The 27,357-nt window shown below is 38.4% G+C and overlaps 1 protein-coding gene across 1 annotated transcript in view; it reads right to left on the bottom strand.

Annotated features, from left to right (window-relative positions):
- LOC126248361 (neural Wiskott-Aldrich syndrome protein-like) overlaps nt 1-27,357 on the bottom strand; it is a 99,853-nt gene that overhangs the window by 25,073 nt on the left and 47,423 nt on the right. Inside the window, exon 9 of the mRNA XM_049949281.1 lies at nt 13,300-13,395. Within this exon, the coding sequence (XP_049805238.1) occupies nt 13,300-13,395 (96 nt within the window). The remainder of the gene's footprint in view (nt 1-13,299; nt 13,396-27,357) is intronic.

The raw sequence follows: 27,357 nt of genomic DNA, 5'->3' as shown, positions 1-27,357 counted from the left end.
AAAAGTATGTAGACTCACTGACTTTATTTGATTGTTGTCATAGTAACCATTCCTAACATTACTGCTGCCAACATTCAATTCTTGGGCAACTGATGATTGGTCAGTCACCCAATCAAGTAATTTTTCTTCAAAGTTACAAGATCTTGCTGCTGTTCTTGTCCACTCTCCTTCTTCAAAGTGCTATTGCAGTTGCCCAGTTTCCCTCAAATATTGACAAAATCTGTGAAAAACTGTGAAACTCTTCCACTCCCTTGTGGCATCTGTTAGCTTGTCTTTAAAAAAATGGAGGGAGGGAGGGGGGGGGGGGGAGGAGAGGAATATATATAATAAAACCGAGAAATTTCAGGGATGGATTCATGCCTGGAAGTGGAAGAAAATATGATCATGTGTACAGAAATGCATTGTTGCCATGGTAGATGGCACTGATTAATGACAGTTGCTATGTCCACATGCCATGTGTTCCTTCCATGTTGTAGCTCTGTGATCGATACAGCATACTCTACGTAGCAGAATGGTCTGGTATTGATGTTAGGAACAAGCCGAGATTGTGTTTGTGTATGGCCAAGCAAATGTAAATGGTCGAGAGGCAGCATGGCTATACCAAAACAAGTACGTACGTACGTACACACACACACACACACACACACACACACACACACACACACCACACAACATTTCAAGCTCTTTTTGTAAGTTTGTGAGATCATGGGTACTTTTGGACAAATCCACGGAGGTGGCGGACTGTGTTTACACCAGATTTGGAGGATCAGGTTCTACAGGATATTTAGATGAACCCTAGTACAAGCTCCAGGCACATGCCCCACCAACATGGTATAAACCAAAGTAAAATTACATGTATCCTGCATCACAACTGCTACTGTCCTTATCATCTGCAATCCCACAGAGGCCACTCGGAACGCCTGTAGTGATGTGGATGCATTGCAGATCTGGACTGTGTTCTGGAATGATTTGTTGTCACTGCACGCAGACCATCCATTTCTGGACATGTTCATAGGAGCTTTTTTAGAGAAAATGTTGGATCTTCAATATGCAAACATAAAGCACATGAAAACATATATTCCGATATTCCAAGCTCTTGCCTCCCACCTTGCCCCTGTTAACGAAACGTACGGAGCACTGACAATGCATTTGGTGCTGCACATTTTCACTTGTTCTTCATTATGTTAGTAGGGTTGTTGTCTCTACTGGTATCTTGAGGAGTGTTATCTATTGGCTGCATATAACTATTTTGGCCAAGAACTTTCAGCTGACATGTTTCCAGACCTATATCACTTAATATAACAATAGAGAAACTACTGTTTAGAAAAATAAGACTGAGTTCTGCTTATATAAAAGAGCACCAGTAGATGAATAAATATTAGTGAAGAGAGGAAAAGCAGAAATGAAGCTGCTAAACAGACTGAAAGGACACATGGTTGGAGCCATCACAATACCAAGCAGTAGTAGAAAAATGACAAAATAATACTTCCAAATAATTGCAACTTCCAGGCAATTTGCCAAAAACTGACATTTTGTGATCATTGCTGTGTACAAAATATAAATTGATTCTTACAAAGTAGTAAACAGCAACCAGCCAATGTTACTACGCAAATAGTGCAGATATTGTTTTCTTCTTTGCAAGAATCAACATGTGCTTTGTACATACTCAAAATGCGAATTTTCGACAAAATAGTCTTAAGCTTACCAAACCAGGTGCTGAGAAATGTTCGTGCTTTTAATGTAATCTGCATGTGAACAGCCATGTGAAGATGAACTTTTGGTTCAAAGCCGGTAATGGCACTATTTGTGTATTTACACTGACTAGTTACTAGCTTTTTCTTTGCAAGAATCAACCAATATACTGCAACTTCCATTTTATAATTCACAAGTCTCAGGAAATTCAACTGATGTAATTTTTTTAAAGTGAAAAATTATTTCACTGAAAGTAAATCTACTGTGTTCATGTGTATGATAAATAGCGTTAAACCCATTGCCCATGGGTAGAATGGATTTACACTGGTGTAATATTAGAAAATATTTAAACTTAAAACTTTACTTCATCTGGAAATCAAATACTGGAACTAATAATGCGCAGTATCCTCGGTCACGTCCTGCATCAATGACATACTGTATACATTTGAAAAGGTTGGATGGATTTCTTACAAAAAAACTGGAAAATCCTACCATACTTTCTAGTTCACTTGCATTGCCAATTCAGAATAACAAAAGTTATTTTGAACCTTTTAGAATAAATAAATCCAAGTTAATACATTACTACATTCATATGGATGGAAATGATTATGCAATTAATGCACCACTGAGCCACCTTGTGCCAGCAGTTAGCCACCACATAACACCTAAACTTTAAATGAGTGGTGTTTGGTGGTGGAACTTGGCATCGAAATGATATGATTCAGCCAGCAGTTTACAGAAATTAATCATGCATTCATGTCAACTTTCGTCACTTTTTTTTTTTTTAAATACAGAAAATATTAATTGAAATATCTAATAAAATGTGAACAAACTTGTGAGACTGTTTGTTCAATCTGTTCTGAACATTTGATAACTCAGTGAGAATCACTTCTACACAGACCATCTGGATTCTTGATGTAATTTATGACAACACATTACTTTTACATGACCCAATTCTCCCATCTTACTTTTACAAATGAATTATTATGTAATCTGCAGACGACTATGACACAGCTTTTGCCCTTCCATGCCATCAGTATCTATCTGTTTCTGTACACTATTGTATATCAGTCTCATAAATTGACACACAGTTGGGAGAGTGGTGTGCTGATCACATGTCCCTCCATAAACCCATCCACTAACACCTGTGGGCTGAGGATGACATGGTGGCTGGCTGGTACCGTTAGGCCTTCGTGGTCTGTTTAGGTGGAGTTTAGTTTAGTTGTTTACTACAGTATACAGTCTCATCTTCTGGTTTCAATTTCTTATGAAATTAATGCACTTCCTACTTTCTTTCTATCTTTCCTTCTTTCTTCATTTCTTCCTTCCACATTGTTACAACAACATAAGTACCTGTATTTTTCCTAGGTTGTTTGTTGATATACTCTGTATTGCTGTATTTATCTGATTACACGATGAGGCTTTTTCCCTAATTTGTCATTCAAAAAATACAGGGCCATCTTGTATTTGCAGATTAAACTATTGCTGCTGAGGTTAACATTTTTACATTGTTTTAGTAGACTATATAGGGGTCATCTTACATTTACAAATTAAGTTCTGGCAGTTGAGGTCATGTGCAGATTTATTCTAAAGAATTCGGAAGGGCAGGCTGGGTAAATGATATTCACATTCAAAGATGCTCAATATTTCCCAGTATGTCTCAGTGCTCGACACAGTACTGAAGTTTCTCACTCACATGACATTTGACTCACATGGCACTAGAGGAAGGATATGCAAGAAATTACGAACTAGCCACTACAACAACCTATTGCTCTGCTTAAAAACTGGCAATTTTGTGAAACGCAGAAGAAAATAGCACTAAATTCTATCACCTTACAAACTCTTGTTGTACTCAAACAGGTTTGCAATAAAAGTTCTCATACAGGTATGAATACTGTGTACAAACATTAATCCTGCTTTTTAAGTAAAGGTAATATTAAAAAGCAGAAATATTGTCCTTCAAAGAACATTACTTGATTCTGAGCAGAGATCAATATTTTACTTGGCTATGAGAAACTGTAATGATTTACTAAGCGTGTTGCAATTGAGAAATTCAGTTGCTGTTCACATAATAGAATACAAGGTAAAAATTTTACCAGCTTTTAATCAGCTTTAGAACATGATAGTGACATTCAGATGAAACAAAGGAGGAAAGTCAATTCAGAATTAAATGCCTAACACATGAAATTAATCATATTAATCTAACTATAATAATTGTTGCGAAAAAATTACAGCAGCAAGACCATCACGGGGATAGTACCAACAGATGTCAGTAGATCAAGGGATGAGCGGAAGCTCAAGAATTGGACTGAATCGTGATTGCGATCTTTTAGTTATTTATTAGTTACTGTTGTAATATATGACTTGTACCTGAGAAGATATTGCAATCCGTGTTTCACAGTTGCTTAAGCACAGTATTATGGAAGAGTTGGAGGGGAAACAGTGATATTTGCTTGGCTGAGAACTTGACAATTGCAAGGAGGGGTGTAGTGAGCAAGCCAGCCGGGGTGGTCGAGCGGTTCTAGGCGCTAGTCAGGAACCGTACGACCGCTACGGTTGCAGGTTCGAATCCTGCCTCGGGCATGGGTGTGTGTGATGTCCTTAGGTTAGTTAGGTTTAAGTAGTTCTAAGTTCTAGGGGACTGATGACCATAGCTGTTAAGTCCCATAGTGTTCAGAGCCATTTGAAACTTTTTTTTTTTTTTTTTTTTTTTTTTTTTTTTTTGACGTGAGCAGGGAGCAAATTACATCCTGTTGCCCACCATGGAAATCTATACTGCACACTTTGGCTTCTTAGGAACTTCTACCACATTTGACTGCAATTTACCTGAATCCATTTGTATTCGGAATTGAATTACTTTAAAACTGGACAATTACTCAACAACAGTATTCATTTCTGTGGAGATGGTAATAGTCTAGATAGGAGCCAGTGGCGTAACTTATGTGTTTCATAGTGCATTGTTGTTGACACTCACCAAAACGTATGACAGGAATGAAAAGGGATGTGAAAGCTTCTGGTTGTACACAACCAATGAGATAGTGGTGGGCAAATTATACATTCGTAAGCAAGAGACATTATAACATTCTCAATTCAGAATAAAAGCTAAAGTTGATATGCATATGGATTATAACAGCTACAGTATAACCCCACTTTTACATTCCCAAAATTAACATTTTCCCGCTGTTTATGACATTTCTTATTGTTCCCGTCAAATTTCCTATGTCCACAATGTAAATTTGCACCCTTCTGTCGATATATTTATAATTTTCCCCTGATTTACGCATTATAAAAAAAGTGTTCGTGGAGAAGAAAATGACACTGGCATGATGTTGGCCATCCAGTAGTGTTTATAAATATTACGTGGTTAAGTTTCTTTACACCAGAATGCTATACTCAGTGGATTTGAACCGGTAAACATGTAACAGTTGTAACATTTTGTGTCGTATCTCCCACCGCTGCCAAGCTCTATATGGTGTCATGGCTGATGGAAGTAACTAGGTTCATTCAAATAAAGATATTATGACCGATCACAACCATTTCTAAATTGTATCTACTGTGCAAATGCTTTTTCATAACTGTTGTGATCACCATGACACATTTGTCGAATCATATTTAGTGTGTTTTGGCGTTTGGCCACTTGTAGTGCTAGTTAACACAGTCATTTACTTTTGCGTTGCTCAAATATTTTTACTTGTTAGTATAAACACAGTGCCGGTTACGTAATTTTTTCATACCAAGCAAAACGTGTTTCGAGAATTTATTCCCGTTGTCAAGTGCAGTATTTACATATGTATGTATTTATTTATTTATTTTTATTTTTTGTGATGTTAACAAACAATGTGAGTGATTTTTGCGTGTGTGTGTGTGTGGGGGGGGGGGGGGGGGGTTTCTACATAACTGAGGAGGCACAGTACCCTATAACCTCAAAAAACGACAACAGGAGAGACGCAGAACACCACATGCAAATGCAACACAAAATACTTATCTACAATATTTGCACTTGACAATGAGAAAAAATTCTTGAAACACGCTGCAAAGCGCGAAAAAATACATAACTAGTGCAGTATTTCATTATTTAAATATTGAATGACAGCAGCAGGCTTTCAAAACATCTATTATGACGTATGAAATTGAGTCAAATGTTCATACTTTCCAGAAAGTTATCAGTTCCAGTTACATCAGCGGTTTTTATTAGATAATAAACCTTTATTAGATAATAAACAAGTTCCTGACAAGTCTTTTGAAGCCTGTTACGTACATATATCACACAAAGTGCGAAAATGCAAGGGTGTATCCTATACATAACTTTTACAGCTTAAAACATTATTTCCCACATTTTACACCATTTTTTTAAGGCCCTTGATAAGTGTAAAAGTGGGGTTTAACTGTATTTCCTCAGGTCCCACGGTAACCACAGCCTCAAAAATTGAAACAATCAAATATTTGTGACAACGAATTTTGATCAAAAATAGTGACACCACAGACAACAGGGCTAGCAAGCGAAAAATGTAGAAAAGAAAATGGGCCACAATTTAATGTAAGCCATTCATTTTCATTTATTTTATTTCTGCTTGTATTATCAAAGTGTAGACAATCAATAAACAACATAAATTTATAGCACATATAATGTTAGCTTTTTAGGCAGATACTGCATGTCAATAAAGCAGTTTGTAGTTCTGATTAGTCAGAATATGTCGAAAATATTTTTTTCTCAAGAAGCCTCTTGAAGAAAAGGGGACCGTCTTATAATCAGGGTCATCTTATATTCGGGCAAATACCGTGGTTGTTAACATATATACAGTAACCTTTTCCAAGTAAATCACATGCTTGTTCCAAAGTAGTTCAAGAAGTTACTTTCTCTTCAGGATAGTCTCTGTGTTATAATTTGCATCCCTGACAGTACAAAAAATATCTGCCAAAAGTTCTTAACATTCTGTACTTTCCTAAAGGTGGATTTGCATCTGTGCAGCTTGCTCCCAGTTGTCACGTGTTGGTCCTTGCCTCACACACAAAAAGAGAGACATATTGAGAACATGTCATGTGCATGCAACCCTTCACTCACATGTAGACAAAAGCATGAACAGTTAATTACAGAGTTCAAAATGTCTGCTTTGTTAAAAACAATTGCACCACATTGGTATTATTTTGCAACAAAGACAAAAGGACAAGTGGTGGGTAAATGAGTACCTTTCACGTCATAGTGTGCATGTGTGTGTGAATCAAGAAGTAGAGACTGCAAAATGTGTGCTTTATTAAAATTTTACTTCTAAATTGGTAACTGATATTGAGATAATACATCATACTTTCTAGTTTGAGGTATCTATTGCGTCAATATGTGGCTTTACCCTTTTAAATTCCTATAAACACTCTTGCAAAAAGACTTGGCACATGCTTAACATTCACAAACTACAGTCAAAGAATATGTGAAAACTTTCTATTTTATGTCTGGACATCGAAGACTGTACAAGTACAGTAGAGTCTCGATTATCCAATCTTTGGTTATCTGACCTTCTGTGTTATCTGTGCGCCAGCCAATGACAAGTCAGTGACTAATGTGTTGTTTGTTGATACTCAGTTCATTGTCGCCATCTGCTACTCCTCACCCCTCAGTGCTAACTTAGATCTGTAGTGGAGTGGACGTGTTGCACTTTGTTTATTGTAAAAATTTGTGGTGATGGCTTCAAAATGGAAAAAGGTGGTCATTTCAATGGAAGAAAAACTTAAAGCTTTAAAAAGAATAGACAATGGTGAAACTTTATTAAAAGTGGTGCAAGATTATAACATCGGGATAACAACAGTTGGAGATTGGAAAAGGAACTGCAATGAAATTGAGAAGTGGTGTTCTCAGTGAGCAACCTCTGCTGTTTTGGAAGATTGGAAAACCATGAAAAAATGTGATTATGAAAAAGTAAGTGAAGCTTTGTTCCTATGGTTTACTCAACATAGAGATAAAGGTATACCCATGTCAGGACCTATTTTGCAGGAAAAAGCCTTAAAGTTTTGTAACAAACTAAACGAAGGTGAACCTGATTTTACAGCTAGTGTAGGCTGCCTCGATAGATGGAAGAAAAGATACGGAATTTGGCAACTTAATGTCTGTGGTGAAAAGCTTTCAGCAAATTTTGAATCTGTTCAATTGTTTAGGAATAAACTTCACAAGGTATTGGACAAGGAAAACTTAACAGGTGATCAAATTTTGAACTGCGATGAGACTGGTCTCAATTACAAAATGTTACCGGAAAAAATATTAGCGTCAAAGGCCGAAAAGGCAGTGCCAGGCTACAAATGTAGTAAAGAAAGAGTGACAATTTTTGCATGCAGTAACCCCACTGCAAATTTGAAAATGAAACTGTCTATGATAGGTAAGCCAAAAAACCCGAGAGCATTTAAAAATGTATCTAAAAATGCTTTACTGGTGAAATATTACATCAAGGAGAAAAAAAAAAAAAAATGCTTGGATGAGCTCGTGCCACAAACTGAAAAGTTTTTGAAAGCCAACAACTTGCCCCGCAAAGCACTGTTGCTTCTAGACAATGCCACCTGTCATCCTAATGAAGATGAACTTCAAGATCAAGATATAAAGGCCATGTTTTTGCCCCCAAATGTCACATCCTTATGTCAGCCTATGGACCAACGGACCTTAGAGACACTGAAGAGAAACTACCGCAGAAACTTGCTTTCCTCTTTAATGTTATGGACAAGGGAGAAGACATGCTAGAGCAGTTGCACTGTATTAATTTGAAAGACGTAGCTTATGATGTGGCCCAATCTTGGGAGAGTGTTGGAGCAAACACAATTGCAAAATCCCGGAAAATTTTGCTACAGGAAAATCAAGAAAATTCTCCAGATGATGAAAATCTACAGCAGCACACCGAACCAGAAAATACTACCCTGCTTTCATTGTTACAAAAAGTTCCAGGATGTGCTGATGCCACAGAAGATGACGTAAATGAATGGATTGTCCAAGATGAAGAATTTGGAGTGACAGATGAAGAAATAGTCAACATGGTAAACGAAAAAGAAGAAGATGAATAAGTGGATGTAGTGGAGGAAAGTGCGCCCAAGATTTCTCACAACCAAGGACACAAAGCCTTAGAAACTGCTTTAAAATATGTAAAGCAACTGGATGAAACATTGTCTACCAAGGTTTTACTTCTTAAGAGACTACGTGATTTAGCGGCAAAAAAAACGGCAAACAGCAGGCAAACAAAAGACAATTACTAACTTCTTCACACAGAAAATATCTATTCAGTCTAATTTGATTTGTATTGTATTAAATGTTTAACTCATTTGGACTACTTAAATTTAATTTTTATGTTTTTTTGTATTATTTTCTGTGTTATACGATCTTCCCGTTTATCCGAACTGGCCGCGGTCGGTTTAGGTCAGATGATCGAGACTCTACTGTATGGGGATTACAAGCAATTAAAGGCTTACAAATAGACAAAACTGTGTGTGTGTGTGTGTGTGTGTGTGTGTGTGTGTGTGTGTGTGTGTGTGCGCAGGAATTCTTGAAAGTGCTAGTTTGGACTGTGGCTAGTGGTGTAGTCACATATGCCATGTAGCTGATCCCAAAGCGATGACACCAGACTACCTAAATGTATCATAATCAACACTCAACACCTTTGAGATGAACAACATTGCTCCTATGTCGCACAGACTTACTCCAAAAAGATAAGTGATGTAAGACATACGACACATTTCTCAGCTTTAAAATTTATTCCAATGTTTTTCTTGTATCTGTCATCTATATAATGGTACTCTATGATGCTTATACTATAATGTCTCTCATATTGGCAGGAAAAAAACACAGACAATAAGGTGTGTTACTTGCTCTGTGATGTTCACGTTCACTTTGCTGCTGTGCGCTACACCTCACAAGGTCACATGCAGTGCAAACAGCCTCAACTGTTGTCTGTTACATGCTTCACATATATTTTCACGATGGCCTTACATGATGAAGAGTGAAAGCTTTTATTGAACAATAGTGGTTCAGTGCTTGATCAACAAATTTTTAAAGCAGTGACGAAAAGCTTATTGTTCCATCACATTTTTTTCTGTAAATGTACATATTGTCTATCAATACACAAGAAAGCTGATGACAAATCAAAAAATGACTGCATCCAGTGTAACTGTCAGAACAAAATTAGGAGTGATATAGATGAGACCTGATTATATTTTTTATTATAACAAAAAAAGAGACTGTCACAGGCCACAGCAATAACCTATTGGGCTATACCTCTTCCGAGTGGAAGCAAAGTGGCGGAAGAAAGTTTTTTCACATTTTCATGGTAGTGACTGTAAATTCATAGATTTTATATAATAACCTGAGGGTAACTAGAAACATTTTGTTTAAATCATTATTGACTTTGCAGTGCCATTTGTGAACAAAGGAGGACTGGTTGTATCAACTTTTGAATCAAAATAGTTCACCTGTAAAAGGGCTTGGTGGAAGACATTTTCTGAAATTGGTTCCAGCCAAAGAAATGTCAAAATTTCATCATAAGAGAGGTAAGGTCTTGCCAGAGTGACACAAGACAAGATCTGGGAAAGTGGCAACGAAAGATATCAGGCAATATTGTGATGAATGTGATGTAAGACTCTGTTTTCCAAATTGCTTCGAAATATTCATACTAAGACAAATGTAAAACATTAATTTTCAGTAAAAACCACATGGCAAAACATTTTAATTGTAGTACCGGTATCTTCAAAGCCAATCTCCACTTATGAAATGAAAGACAAAAAAAGTGTTGTTGTGAAAACAAGACATTCATTTCCATGTAAAAAAAGTTTTCACTGATGTAAGGCCATGTTTCTCTGTGATATTTCATAGAAATAAAACCCTCTTTTAAGTGTAATAAACTGACTTTTCAATGGCCACTCTAGCTTCCCAGGCCTTTAAGTGCTGCTCTTTCCCAAGCATGAGTCTGCTATGTCAATGATCACATGGTCAGTCTCATCTCATGGTCTGCTTCATCTTAGAATACACATTAACCTTAGGTTTTAAGTTGGATTCGTCTGCAGGTTAAGGATCTCAATTTCACCCTGCTCTACAAACCAGGGTTGGGGTTGGGTTGTTTGGGGAAGGAGACCAGACAGCGAGGTCATCGGTCTCATCGGATTAGGGAAGGATGGGGAAGGAAGTCGGCCGTGCCCTTTCAAAGGAACCATCCCGGCATTTGCCTGGAGCGATTTAGGGAAATCACGGAAAACCTAAATCAGGATGGCCGGACGCAGGATTGAACCGTCGTCCTCCCGAATGCGAGTCCAGTGTCTAACCACTGCGCCACCTCGGTCGGTCTACAAACCAGGACAACAGCTGTCGACTGGTATATATGTGTGAGCAATCTCTAAGAAATTTGATCAGATCTTGTGGATATCATTATATTAATTCTGGAAACATCACATGCTCCATGGTATGAAGAGACTGATCGGCACTGTGGGTACTACCAATACAATGACACACACATCAGGCACCTCTCTACTTCCCTAGATGATATCCCAGCTGGTTCTTGGATCTTTGAAGAACTGTTCTAGTAAGACTTCGCTTGAGATACAATATGAGTGTTCTATAGAAACATTCTGTGTACTGATGATCAGTATACTGTAGATACTGGACACTAAGAGGTAAAATAAGGGAATTTCAAAATGTTTGTGATATTTCCCTTACTGTCAGAGCTCCAAGACCAATGGAGACTTGAAGCCATACTAGATGAATATCACACTGTAAATTCCAGAAAATAGGATAGGTTTTTTATTCAGAAAGTGGTTTGCTTCTTAGAACCACCAAATTTGCATATGATCATCATCAGTAGTAAATCTACAAAAATATACCGCATCAGAGAAGAAGATTAGTGTTTTATATATCATCAATATTCTATTCTGTCATGTCTTTGCACTATTCCACATACCATGAATTACACTTAGGTGTCAACAGTCTTAACATGAAATTATAACAGCATTACAGATCACTGCATTCCTAATACCTTAAACATTTTCTGTATGGTGTGAAAGTGCCAACTGACTCACAATAATAAAAAGTGTGAGCCCATCAAATAAGTACTAAAAGAATTCCATTAAATTTTGCTTACAAAATAAATAACACATATTTAAAGGTTGTATAATAAAACTGGCAACTGGCCCAACAGGTGAGGCATCCCAAGCTGGCTTGGATGTTTTATCAACACTGGGTAGCACCTTACACCTGTGGCTAGAGGTATGGGGCAGCCATGTGACCAGTTCCCATTTCCGCCCTCTGCCCGGAGATACATAAACCCATCATTATCCCTCATTCACACTGAAGTGTAGACAGATCAATCACCTGTTACACGCTGAATGATACAATGACAATGTTGTTTCCGGGGGATATCAAGGGAATCACAAAGATGATGCAGCTTTTGCCAGTTGTGCCCCAACGTCGTTCCATCTTAGAGCAGTAGCCTGAAGTGTGATGACAGTTGCCAAGTAGCTGTTTCCAAACAGTGGTCATTTCACCTTGCAGCCACAATTTCCTTACTGTGAAATAACTGTATAACTGCATAACACAACCACATACTGGAAATACATCACAACTGGTATGCATTAGCTCAAGAAGAATAAAAATACTAATGGTGACAGCTCCCCATGGGACTTTATGGTATTAGCCATAACAGCTTTGTTAACATCCCAGACTTGTTAATCTGTGCAATCACTCATAATCTATCAGTGTCACATTGCCCACAGTGTGATGTGTTTGGCAGTCACTATGGTTGTATCTTTGTGAGAGTGCATGCTTAAACTGGAAAAATAGCAGTAGCCCAGTGCGAGCTAAAAGTTAATTCTGAGTTGTCAGGTGTACGTATGCATCAAATCATCAGTATGCTAGAGAAAAGTAGTTGACTTTCCTCAGTCTAATTCATTAAATTTTTATAAAACTTTTTTTAACAACAATCTGTCCTCAATATCTTCATCCCTGGATGGAAAAAAGGAATATTACGATGTAACCTCCAATTACGAAAGAGGTCATTAGAGCAAGAGTACAAGCTCGAATTTGGGGAAGATATTGAAGAAAATAGATTATGTCCTTTTAAATATAAACTTATCTATAATTGTCATATGATATTTCAGGAAACGATGGAAATACAAAATCTGGATGGCCAAATAGGGATTTGAGTTTCCATTCTGCCAAATCCGAGTCCTGTATATTGCATACTGCACCACCTCAACTGGGCCTCTCTGGCATTCTTTATCCAGAGAGACTACAATTAGCACCCCTCAAAACCCACAGTTATCAGTGGATTATTATTCTAATAAACATCTCTGATTTACAACCAAAAAAAAAGGAAAGAAAGAATTTTAATTGGTGTAGTCGACTGATACTGATGCCTCCTTTGAAACAACCTACACTCTTTTCCACCAATAATCACCTAACACTTCTCCAACGATAACACTTCACAACTTCTAACAACTAATCTTATTGGCCTTTCTTCAAATGCATAGACTCCTTTTGCTTATTTGCTTAATGTTCACAGAAATATAAAATGAAAGAACAAAACTTAAGATTAACTTTGTAATTGTAATAGAAATTGTCTTTTGCTATATCTTACTGGAAAATACTCATTTACTCACAGATTTTAGCTCAACGCCTTGTCTTATTTGGTCAAGCAGATCACCACGTGAATCTCCTCTACCTCCTGACGATTTCTTCTGCTCAACTTCCACATGCTGCAATAAGAGATTTTTTGTTTTACTGTTTACAGTCTGTTGTGTAAACACAATTGTACAAACTGCTTGCATTATTTTAAACAATATGAAAAAATTAACAAAAGTAATTATTATCAACATGATGGAGAGAGAATGAATCCAATTTACAACAAAATGAAATACATCCAGTTTGAAGCCACAAAATGGTTTGTGTAGTCAATTTCTTTACCAGTTATATCATGGTATCCAATGAACACAGCAGACAAATAAATGTCAATGACTGTTGAAGCATGAGAAACTGTTATATACACTACATTAGGATGGCTTGCATAAGAAGAGTATAACTGGGGTTTAATGTTCAAACAGCAAAAAATTCATTATAGATGGAGCACCAATCCAGTTCTACAAGGAGTGGAGAAGCATTAGGCCATTCCTTAATAAAGACTCCATCCTGACAGTCACCAGATGTGCAAATGTGGGAGACCTATTTTCCATTGGCCAAATAAGGATTGTAATCCTGTTCCACACAGATCAGTTTTTTATGCTCTGTAGTTTCTCACTCAATTCAAATGCTGTACAAATGGAAGTTCAGAGTGAAATACAGTCAGGGTGTATACATGGACAAGGAAAAAAAATTCCCGGATTTCCCGGTTAAAAATACACTTTCTCCTGGGTGACAGTATATTTTCCCTTATCAATCCTTTAAATGGTTATGGTTTTATACACGGGTGTACAATTTCCCGGCACTTTAGAAAACGAAACTCAGGGAAAAAGACACATTTTGGAAAATATCTTTGATGTGCAGCAACATGGACGCTGCATATTTTCATATTACGAAAGTATACATTGGAATTCCGCCGAACAACACATGTTACTTTCCGAATCATTGAAATCGAGATTTCGATGCGCTTTTGTAAGCCGTTCATAGCTCACGTCACGTGCTCTCGCCAGCCGATGACGCATATATTCAGAGCACAGGACACGTGATGATGTCAGCCAACAGCAACATCACTGTTAAGTAGCACGAACACACAAACAGGGAAAATTAATAGTTCAAATTAATATAAATAGTGTTGCTACAAGAAAAGCAAAGCTTTCACATATAATATGCTTTTGCATATACTGTTGATCTTTATTGCGCGTGTTACACTTTAAGATATCACACACAAATGTACCAGTAAAATTTTTAATAATGACATATATGTCTGATCTTCAGGGTTCGAAATTCTTCTAAATGGCTCGTCATCAAAGCGTTGATTTTTAAATGAGAGTCAAACGCTGTGAGATTTAATTAGGCCTAATTCATGGTATATTATTGCACATAGTTCAACTTACGTAAAAGGATACTTACTTTGAAAGTAGCGCTTTTCAAACCACTATTCGCAATATTTTCCCGCGACCTGTTAGAAATAGGTTTGTTTCAGCAGCTGCCAGAGAGCGCAGATAACAGGCGACACCGCGCTTGGGTAGCTATCATGACATAGGAAGCCCGTATGTACGTACGTGTAAAACATTGAAAGATCATACATTATGTCATAAAAGAAACAAGACATCAGAGGATACTGCAAGAGCATCGGAATTGCGCGAACCATATTAAAATGCGCACATTTACAGTGCATACTTAAAGGGCACATGCATATGTCCAGATTCCCAATGAAGTAGACCTGGAAATGATATTAAGCTTTTCAGTGTGGTTTTCGGGATGTAAATTTTCTTGAAGCACCAGTACTGTATTACATCATGTTTGGTTCTTTATTATGGCATAATGCCATATGTGCTAGAAAATGAAAACGTGCACTTGAAATGCAGCGAACAGTTGAAACTAGCCATTACTGTGGAATTAAACACTTCGTTTCAAATAAATTGACTGTCTCTGCGGAAAAGGGTAACAAAAGTCAAATTTATTTAGCAAACAGACAAAAATAACTTCATTGCTCCACAAGGCAATTAATGGTTGACTGTCAGAAAGGTGGAAACAAAATAAAATCTGAAACTAATGACATATTTCAGCCTTCCGTAATCATGTGAACGTGTTTTAATTCACTTGATAATTCCCAGCCACAGATACCCGTTTTGTTTTCATTTGACGTGAGAGTAAACGAAGGAGAAACAGCAAAATCACTAAATGTAAACACGGGTCACGTGGAGACTATCCGCTATAACTCAGACTGCTCTGCGCATCAGCCCCGGATCTACGACATTTGCGAACCGGGTCAATACTAAAAAAAAAATCGAATTTTCAAAATATGTTCATCTTGTAGCACACATCTTTCTGAAAAGTCTGAAACATAAAACATATGTATTCGAGGAAATGTAAGACATATTATTTGGTCTTAAGTATGCCAAAGTGCAGTGCCACGCCTCCTCATAAAGCATTTTCCTACCGCACATCCAAACCATATTCAGGAGAGTGGAAACTGAAATTTCCTGTGGTGCCTCTCTTGCTCCCAGCCGGTCGCAATTAATAGCGGATGGGATTATTTGTAATCGAAAGAACAAGAACTCTTCAGAAAATCTGAACTCTTTATTGCCTATTAGTTAATAACTTGCTGTTTTGTGTGACATAAAATTAAATATAGGATATATAAAACCAATACTGACAAGATATGAGCAAGAAATCACACATTTCTTCAAACCTTAGCTCCTAGCATTTTTCTCTCTGATCTTACTACAGCTTTACATGGCGTGATTTCTTTTCTGGGAAAGAATCTATTACCTCATCAAAGTTCGTCACACGTTTTGCTACATGAAAACTCGAAATGTCTTTATCTAATACTGAAAAGGCTGCTAATACAAATAATACCCAAGACTGGTGTGGTTTCTCGATCTGATTACGTCTATTTTGTCACTGTCTGCTAGAGAAAACAAAACAGGCCTTTCTAATATGGCAGCAATTTTGTAACACACCAAATAAACGAGACTGTTTTGGCACAAATGGCCATTTTCATAACGCGACAGAATATAATTCACGAAGTACCAATATCAAATGCCTATTAAACCTACTACAAACATAAAGCTTTATGATAGGAAATAGTTCCACTTTTCATTCATATGCATCAGCTTCTCAAGCATGAGATCGAAAAGTAGTATTACGAAATTTTTATATAAATTTGGAATACTCTTATTCTTCCATAATTTGTGTGATGTCCCCATTTCTTCTCCTTCCTCGTTCTAACAAACAACATTGTCATCACCAATTCTCTAGCTATTGCTGCCACTGTCAAAATCTGTTCGCCGATTAACTTCACTAACCCTGCCAGAATCACAGGTTTAGTTATCCCGCGATTATTTTCCGGTTAGGCGTTGTTACATGTTCGAACAACACGTTTTCTGCGTTAATTCCAGAATAGAACTTATGCGGCTGCTAGCCGGGGACTGTACTACTGGTCCTTATTAGTGTAGCGATCTGGCCAAAAATTTCTGTCAAAATTTCATTTCCTTGGATACACCAAGAAGATAATAGGTAATCTTTCTTACCTGTTATTCCTGTCAGTCGTTTATTTCCATTCTGGTAGTCCGAATCTATGGATTTCGCTAGTAATTATAACAATGCTGATCATTCGCAAACCCAGTCAACCACATAATCAGACAGCGATTGGCATTCATCCGTTCGGCTTTACTCCCTCAGCTCATATAGCCCCGTCCCCTTTTGTCTGCGGAAAGTTTATTTCTAGATGCGACGAGGATTCTCCTGACCGAGACATCACATACACTATGCATGCATTCAAAAGTTGACTTATGATTCATTCAGAAATAAACTTAAAATGTGTTCAAAAACCAACAGGGAAGCATTTCCAAATCATATGAATAATCGATAGACAAACGTGCGCTGGATGTGCTAGGCGCTTTGTGGAACAAGTTTTTTTTTCCTCAAGAATATGAATTTGGCGCCCCCTTTTCCCGGTAGCATCTAACTGCTTACTGCGACTGCTTGCACAGCCAACAGCCACATTCCTGTAGCCAGAAGCGGGAGAAACTACTACTCAAACGTGACTCAACTACGCATGCGCCCGCGAGTAACTGCTAAAACAAATTGAATGTAAACAGTTGCTACTTCACGCTTATTGGAGGAAATTTGTTGTTAAGAAGCACTGCATAGTCTTCCTAAAGTCTTTGACACATTTTCAATTGGCAGACGCTTGCATGAGCACGTGTGTCATTGTATACGGCGCATTTCCTTTGCAATTTAAGTTATTTTCGTTTTTTTTCTCTCGTTTATGTTTATTGTTGAAGTACTATTCTGCAGTACTGGGATACAATAATATCCTTTGTTAGAGTATCAGTTCTTACCAGCCAAAATTACAAAAATTTAACTGAAAACTAAAAGAATGAAAAATTCCTGGAATTTTAAAAATATCCCGGGTTTTTCCCGGTTTTCTCCCAGATGAAAAAATTCCCGGGTTTTTCCCGGATCTCCCGGTTGTACCGGGTCGTATACACCCTGACAGTGGTGGTGTTTTCTCAAAACATTTCATGCCACAGTATAACAATATTATTGCAGAAAAATATTACACTCACAAAAACCAGTAGAGATTTTTTTTAAAGTCAATCATCATAAAAAATACAAACCTATCATCTCAAAATTACACCCGCTACAGCCACAGATTCATATTCATATAAAGCATGAGGGGTGAACTTCAAATCCATTAATATGACACACACAAGAGGATGGTACAATGATCAATCACTATGTTGGTATGTAAGCAACATCCACAATCACCCAGATGAATACTATGGTGATTCAGTGTTCAATACAAATACATACAAGTCTTTTTCACTGGATTCAGAATGTTTTCCAACGACGAATGCCTTTAAAAGTGGGAACAGGTGGAGGTCACATTCTGCTAAATGTTGTGAATAGGGTGGGCGCTAATTATGTACACAGATAGTTCATCTTAAGTTTTGATGATCAAGTTTCCAAGTATCAAACTAGATGATATAAATGACTGTATCTTTTGATTGCACTGACTAAAAGCTTAAATTTTTTTCCCCAGTGGATGTTAGAACTTAGTAGTTGACAAATTTCAACTTGATACCTCTATCTGGTTTTGAGAAAACAGGATCTTAACAGATGGACAACAAAGTGACCCTATAAGAGTTCCGTTTTTATCAACTGAGGTACGGAACCCTAAAAGATAACTTCACACATGAAACTGACTTTTTTTTAAAAAAGAAATTTAATACAGCTGTGGATGCACGAATACAAAAAGACAACTCAAATCCACAAACTGAAGGATCTTCTAAATCAACATAAAAACATCTCACAATTTCTTTAAAATTAAGAACAGTGTCCCTTATCCTCAGTTCAGGAAAGTTAAAAACAAAACATTAATGGTTAATGGGCACAAACTGAATTCAGTTGAAAAATGAAAATCTTTGCTCTCCAGCTATTCCTCCAGTATTCTGTCAGCTGCAACTGATTGACTTTTCATACACAGCAAGAGGAAGAGCAAAAGAAAGAGATGTCATCCACAAACAATGAACACTGAACAGGATTTCTTACTGTCACTGTTGTACTGTTAATAGTTACAGCAAGGGCAGTCACACTAAAAACACTTCCTTGGCAGACACCATTCTCTTGTTCAAGGAGGTCAGAGAGACATCACCACATTGGCATTTAAAATACCAGGGGGAGAGAAGGACAACATAAAGATGGGAGGACATCAGAAGGCTGATTTGTAGAGCTGCCCGAGAATCTATTGCCTCCAAAATGCATCACGAGCCTTCTCAATGTCAAAAAATATATTATTTCACAACAGCAGTGCATGATATCATATTATGTGGCTGCTTCCAAGTTATCAAAGATGGGTTGATATTACCTAAAACCACATTAAAAATCACTTAGGAACTGTCTGGAGAAGTTATATGATTCATCACTGGCGAAACTGAATTCCCAACGACCCCTCTTTGCAACAATGCTATAGTGTTCAAAAGCTGGCGTCTGACCGTAACATTGAATAACTGGTTGTCATCAGACCAATCACACAGTAACACTGTCAGTTTTGTAACAGATCATTTTGGCCTGTTTTTCTTATTCCCTTGCTTGAATTTTGGGGAAGCTGTTTCATTGAATTTTTTTTTTCCCTCAGCCTGCCACAATTGTTCATTGTTCTTCTCAACGACAGGTTCAGCTACATTATGTTTCTGTTGTACACATACATGCTGGTCTAATCAGAGGTGCAAGTTTGCAGCTATACTTTGATTAAAATAACTTTGTGATTAATCAATGTCAGTGGTGGGGAGCAGAGTAGCCAGCTCATACACACAATAGCATATGCTCATGCAACCAACAGTTGTGAGTCTAAAAAAAAAAAAAAGTAATTCATGTGGCCGGCCCACCTGGCGCACCTACCTCCCTTTGGAGCTTGCACTGCAAGGTACTGCTGCTGGTGTCTGTAGAACAGTCTGTGGAGCCAAAACAGCAGCAGCAATAGGCTGGTGCCCAGTTCCTACTACTTAGCCCACAGAAACATCAATCACAAAGTTATTTTAAGGAAGTGGAGCCCAAACAATAATAGCTATGGGATGGTGCCTCGTCCACACCACTTGACCCCACAGAAATGTCAATCACACAGTATACATCTACACATGCAGGTTGTTGTGCTTGACTCGTGTCACTGACTAGGTGCCAAAAATGGTCTTTATTATGAAGGGGATGACTTTATGGAAGTGGTGGCTGGATGGCCATAAGTGCCTTTTTCACCTCATAGTACGGGATCCCCTGGATGAGCTTGATTTTCCACATCCTTCTCTCTTCTGTGTAGACTCAGCACTGTCTGCTTCATACTGGGTGATGTTGGGAGTAATTCACAGTTGGGGAGAACTTTTTGTTGGCAGCCAACTGCCACATCTGACACTCGTTGCCTGTCCTTTGCATCTTACAATTGTGTTCTCAAAATGTTGGCACTTAAAGTAGCACATGGGATTAGGTATATAAGGCCTAACCTAATCACGGATGAAAGCTCCAGCAGTGCACTCAGGTAATTTAAGCATATTACTAGGTTGGTGCATAGGTTCATAGCATTTTAGTTTCACACGTTGGTATTCCAATCACTACAGGTTTATTTATCGACAGTCATTTTTTACTTGTAGTTCATTGTTGCTATTTGAGTTTACATATTGTCATTTTATCATTTGGAGATAGTAAGTGGAGCTGTGGATGTTAGAAAATGGTGTGTCTAGTGGAAAAATCAGAACATTTCCAACATATTCCTACATTTGAGTTCAACAGAGGAGTGACAGCAGTAGAGGCAGATAGAAACATTTCTGCCGTATAAGGGGATAAGGTCAGTGGACAGAGCACAGCAAGAAAACATTTTTCTTGTTTTGAAATTAATGACTCTTCAAGTTTAGGATGACCTTCGCAATTTGGTGAAGATCATTTAAACACATTAATCCACAATGATCTAGGTCAGTGTACTTGAGAACTGGCAAATGTGATGAAATGTGATCATTCCACCATCGTGCAACATCTGCATGCAATGGCGAAAGTTCAAAAATCAGGTGTATATATACTGCATGCCCTACACCAAAATCACAAAAATCAGTCGATGACCTTATGTGCATCTCTGCTTGCTCACCATCAATTGGCTTGTGAACAACACTGACCATTCCTACCCTGTATTACTGGTGACAAAAAATGTGTGTTTGTGCTAACAAAGAAAAGAAAGGAATGGTTGAGCCAAGAAAAAGCAACAACTACCCATACAAAGATCTGCATGCATTCACAAAAGATAGCATTATGCACCTGGTGTAACAGCGACAGTATATTATACCACAAATTGCTTCCCTGAGGCGTAACCATAACTGCTGACATTTATTGTCAACAAATGAGACGTCTTGCAGATGCAGTCCAAGAACAATGACCAGGAAGACAACATGAAGTGATGCTACTCCAGATAATGCCTGCCCGCATTTTGTTAGACTGACAAAAAACACTACACAGGAACTGGATTGGAAAGTCTTCCTGCAACCATCTTATTCACCTGATCTTTTGCCGTCACATTTTCACCTTCTCTGCTCTCTATCAAACAACCTTCAAGGAACTTCCTTGCTGGGCGAAAACATGCTCTGAAGATGATTCGACGATTTTATGCCTCAAAGTCACATGATTTCTACAATCACAGAATATGAAAGTTACCCCAGCATTGGCAGACTGATGTAAATAGTGAAGGACAATATATTATTGATGACCAAAGTCTATGTTATGTGTATCTGTCGTGTTTACTAAACTCGTGGAAAAACACTATGAAATTATGCACCAATCCAATATATGTGAGAATAAAGGCATCGTCTTTTCAAACTCATCATTTACTCTAACACCTTAATTCCCATTTGCATTGTAGTTCCTAGGTGAAGAGACGTGTTATTCCCTGCAGCTGACTATCCCTTTACTAAACTTCAGAGTGGTGTTCGGTTATGTATTTATAACGTATTCTCCTAACAACTTAGTGTTTAGCTGATTGCTAAGTTGGGCAGCACTTTTTGTCTTGAGCAGTAATGAACCACTTCACAGTTTATTAATGGATTTTAGTGTCTCTGCGAGTCCCTCCAATGCTTTATTAATGCATAAAGGTGATTGTTCATCAAATGTATTTCCTACACATCTAATTACAATGAATGTGTTATTTATGACAGGATATGGTAGTGGTAGCAGTTTCTCTAGTATTGACAGAGGTCTCGTGTGGACCAGCCACACAAGGCCTCTTTGTTGTATGCGCATTACTACCACCCAACGGACCACTTGAACTGCTGGGAGTGTTTACCACAGCAGCTACGGAATGAAGTGTCCAGCCACAAAAAGCTCTGCTTATCTAGGTAAGCCTTATACAACTGGAGTGTGGCATATGCCCCATACATTATAGTTAGTGTTTTACCTCAACACCCATCTCTCTCATTGGCACAGAGCACTTCTTGAGGTTGAACTTTTTTTTAAGGTTTGTACTGTCCATATAATCCAGGATATAGCCCAAGATTCCTGTGACAATGTACCACCACCACAAGAACAGCCCCAGTTCAGAGCCCCCACATTCATCAAACCTCTATCCAACCAACAAAGACTCAGCTCCCTAATGCACTCACTATTTAAGCATGACTTAGGAGACATATGTGGCTTATCAAATGCCATGGATGTGCCTTTCATGCCATAATAGATCCCAGGAACAGTGAGGTATGGTCCTCTTCACAGATTTAATCTCATTTCACCTAGAGGAGGCTGTTCCAAAGGTGCCCCAAGAACCAGGAGTGCTCCAGAGCACTCAGTGCAGTGACTCTGAAGCCTGAGATGTGGGGGAAATTGAACTCACTGCCCCCGGGTTGCATAAAGTCTTAACAAATGCAACAATCTGTGTTCAACAACAGCTATGGTCCATCACAGAAAGCCTATACCTCAACTTCAAGATACATTTCTATTTATTGACAGGGGGGGAGGGAGGGAAGGGGGCGGAGTGCCTTGTATGTCACAATGTAGTTAATTCTGCTAAGAAGTACAACATACAGCATCATTATGCAAGTCTTCACACAATGCATTCTGGGCCAAGGTATAAGGCAAAGTACTAAGAAAGCTAGTAGCCAAGCTTAAGAACAACACACTAGGAGACATAAGTTTAGAACAGAATTCTCAGTATATAAGTTATATAAACATGCATCATGAGTACATTTACTGTAACGCGTTTATAAATTTTCAGGTGAATCACACTGAAGAAAAACAAATGAGGTGGCAGTTCAAGCAAGCTACAAAGCTGCTCACATTATAGCAACAAGTTGCAATCTGTTTCAGTGGGACCTCCCATAAAACCATATTCATCAACTGCAGAATCACATCCTATCAATGTCGTGCCTCACCAATCCATGACTAGAACTTGGCAACAGCTATGTGACTACACTGCCAATCTGCAGCTGGCTATGATACACGTACTTCTCAGTCCACGCAGTCAGCATTGCCACGGAGCCGACTTAAAGGACATTGCACCAACCAGTCACTCATTCTATTTTAGCCTAATCTAGTGTGCCTGTCCAGTCTAAGCATTGTCATTCAGCCTCTGTAACTATCGTGGATATCCGACTTGTATTGTCTCAAGAACTCACATTGGACAGTGTTCTGGACTTGCCGTTATTCAAGTTAAGTATTTTTTTTTTTTAACAATACATGTGGGTCTCATTCTTTTGATTTTCTGTCACAGAACCCACAGACTCCTTAGCATCCACCAGCTGGATGACCACACATCTGGCGACATGGGAAACACTATCTAAGGTTGCTACCTGGTTCTACTTCTCACCAAACAAGTAACTGGTGACTGTGTTCACCTGCCATGCTTGCATGCTACATTTCTTAAGTATTGTAGTACGTGTGTGTTTCAAAACATTAGCTCGTGCTTGACAGAGGCTGTTCCTTCTAGCGACTAATTCACACTTTCTTGCAGCACTGTTTAGCAGTTGTGCTATACTTCTTGTTTAGGTGTTATTTTTGTGTGTTTGATCACAGCCAGTCCACCACAAGAACTGTCAATAACTCAAGATTGTTCTGTTTCAGGCGTAGCAGCTCATGGAAACTACGACCAGAATGCTTGCAGCACAAGCAAACACAGCAGCACTGCCCCTTGTACCTGTATCACTGTCACAGCAAGCAGCAACTGCTTCCATACTGCCATTCTGTGCATCTGATTCTACATGAAGAATGGTTGGAGAACCATTCACAGCTCAGCTCAATCCAACTCATGCTTCACGGCACGTTACATTGAAGATAGTAAAAGGCAACCTTATTTTATTGCAAAATTTGGAGTCTCCGTTCACCGATTCGCTTGCAAACTGGTCCCCACTACCCGCCCTGAAAGTGTTCCTTACGATGGTCTCATTGCTGCACTCGATAAGTATTACGAAGAGCTGCTTTATGCAACCCAATCAGACACACAAGGAGTGGCTAGCAGATTTCAGTGACTTACAAATCACTGTCAAATCAAGTGCGAGTGTGGACATTACTGTAGAGATGCCATTATTAGGGACACCATTACTCACAATGTGTCAGATTCTCACATACACAGATTCTGAAGTATCCTGAGCCTAGCTCGAAAGAAGTTTTGGAACTAGTGAAGCGTCAGGGCTCTTATGATAATGCAGCGGTAGACTTTGACTCTGCTTCTACTTGTGCAGTACAGAGAAATGGTACGCCAGTTGTGCCTGTAGTTTGTGCACTGGGCCAATCAAAGTCTCACAAGGGAACCTCTCCATCGCACCCCCCTCAGATTTAGTTATAAGTTGGCACAGTGGATAGGCCTTGAAAAACTGAACACATATCAATCGAGAAAACAGGAAGAAGTTGTGTGAAACTATGAAAAAATAAGCAAAATATACAAACTGAGTAGTCCATGTCCTGTTCATTTATCTGAAGATTTGTCTCATTTAGCAATATACACATTGCTGTTGCACTCAACTGCCGATAGATACCGTTGAGAGCAGGAGTGGGCTATGCATCATAGTCAATTTGCACTCTGTGCTCTCCACCCACTGTCACTGTGTGTGATGCCAGCGAACGAAGAACTTGTGTATTCAGCGTGGAACAACGTATTGGGCCAGTGAGCAAGTGGAAGTGTATGTCAGTTGTTCAGCATGGAGGCCCCTGCAAAAAGTGTGGAAGAGCAATTGCAAGTTTAGTTGTTGTGTTCCTTTCTTTTGTTTGTGGATAGCACTGTCCAATGTATACTAACTTGCCCATATTCAAAGACTCCAGAGGTATCACGAACAGTGATTTTGTTCACAAAATGCAAGCTGTTTTCCATACGAAAACACAATGAAATACAAACAATACTTTATTTATTGCTATGTTGTGTAAGAGAGTAATGATCACTTTTAATGTTATGTGTACAACAATGTTTTAGCGCCCGCCGAGTTGTGTTGTGCAATTGCTTCGCCTGTGGATACCAATGCCCATGTTGACCAATTACTGTCATGCAGTTAATATTACGTTGAGGGACGGATATTTTTATTACAGAGATGTTTGCGTCAGATGGGGAAGCGCCGGGAGAAGTGAGAGTGAGCACGGCTGCAGCAACAACTTTCCCAGAGGATGTACCAAAGACAAACGATGAAGCCGTGATACAGAGCCGAGGAAAGAAGTGCCTTAGAAACAAAGATAAATGGCTTCGTAATGCTAGGAAAGAACTGAGAGCTCCAGGTCAAGAGTATGCCAACCGTAAGGGTAATGTTGTACCTCGAAAGCAATTGCGGACAATCAGCGAGTGTTCGTGTGGTATGAGTGCCACTAAAACATCAATTAAGAACGGCAGGAACGAGTGTTCAATGAGTTTATCTCATTTTATTTTCTGCAAATTTTTTTATGAAAACTGCAATTTGTCATTTCATCCACCCGTGCCTGACTCTTGTCAAACATGCGATGTTTTGCAGGTAAAAATAACAGCTGCCAATAATAAGGAGAGATGGGAGTTAATTGCACAACGTGAATTCCATCAGCAAAAAGCTGAGTATGCAAGGGCAGGTTTACAGAGTGATACTTTGCTTAGCAAATCAGATGGTAACTTTACAGTGATAACATTTGATTTGATGAAAACTTTGCCTACACCAGTCATCTCAACTGGAGTTTGCTATTACAAACGTCAGTTGTGGACATATTGCTTTGGCATCCACAGTATGCACAATGATGATGCATACATGTTTCTGTGTAATGAATACATTGTGTCGAGAGGGCCACAAGAAATTGATTCTTGTTCGCTGTATTTCATATGCAATTTTGTCAGGGCTGAAAAACTAATTATGTACTCTGATCAGTGTGGAGGCCAGAATAGAAACAAAAGTTGCTGTACTGTGCCAATGCACAATCTCGAACTGCTCTATCCTAATGGACATGTAATTACAGGAGCAAAAAAGAAGGATCTGCTCAGTTTGCTTCCATATGTACCACCACTTCATCATGATGTCTACAAAAATTTAAAAGTGTCTTCAAATGCTGTAGAAACATTGCATGTGGATGATTTTGAAATGCAACATAGTTGTTAAAATTATAGAACCCAATGTATAATGTTACATGTAATCTGTACAATGTATAATAATAATGTATAATATTGTCACATGCAATCTATGATGGACTTTGTGCAATGAACAGCATGAATAATCAGCATACTAACGGACCTGTCATTGAGAATGTTCAACTACTCAGAGTGAAAATGGACTAAGCCACACCAAAACTACTAATATTCTACTATATAATTAATGTTTGTAATGTATCTATGTCAGAATATTGTTCAATAAAACCACAGTTACATAGTATACATGTTGAAAGGCTGCAATGCATCACCGAAAAACATTCTTTGTGAGCCCTTATTATTAGGCCTGTTTCCTCCATATTGACTTCCCCAGAGTTAGTACACTTGTTCTCTCAGTGCCTCATATGAACTATTAGGCAAGCCCAAACTACGTAAGTTGTATGAGCTTTCTAGTTATGGTGGACATGACATTCCTGTACTAGGTATTTGTACAGTCTACCTGCCACATTTTGTTACAATACTAAGACAGTTTCATTCACAGTTTTGTGATCACGAGAAAGTGAAAATATTTTTGGTAGGGCCTCTTTAGATCTGTTTGGTCTGCACATTCAAGAAAATGTTCTGTGAACTCCTCTGTGCTTTTATACAGGGTAGCTGAACTTTGAGCTGAATTTAGTGACTTTTCCAAGGTAGCCTAGGGAAAGCTAATAATTTTGAGGCTGATGTTACTATGAAAGACAATGCACAACCATAGATTTGCCAACCATAGCCCGTCCCTCACACTATCAGAAATTAAGTGTCACAGAAACTATTATCTTGGCAGGACAATGATATGATTTCTCCTGTAGCAGCCCATCAGTGGACATCCCCATTGTTGATAAAGAAACCTTCACAATAATTACGCCTATGTGCAGATTTCACTGCAACGGTAAATCCACAGACTATGACACTTTTTCTTCACCACAGCCTGAGGAACTAATGGACAAAC

The sequence above is a fragment of the Schistocerca nitens genome, chromosome 3 (assembly GCF_023898315.1).
Source record: "Schistocerca nitens isolate TAMUIC-IGC-003100 chromosome 3, iqSchNite1.1, whole genome shotgun sequence".
NCBI lineage: Eukaryota > Metazoa > Arthropoda > Insecta > Orthoptera > Acrididae > Schistocerca > Schistocerca nitens.
The sequence above is the reverse complement of the archived record's forward strand: the minus strand, read 5'-3'. Positions and strand labels throughout refer to the sequence as shown.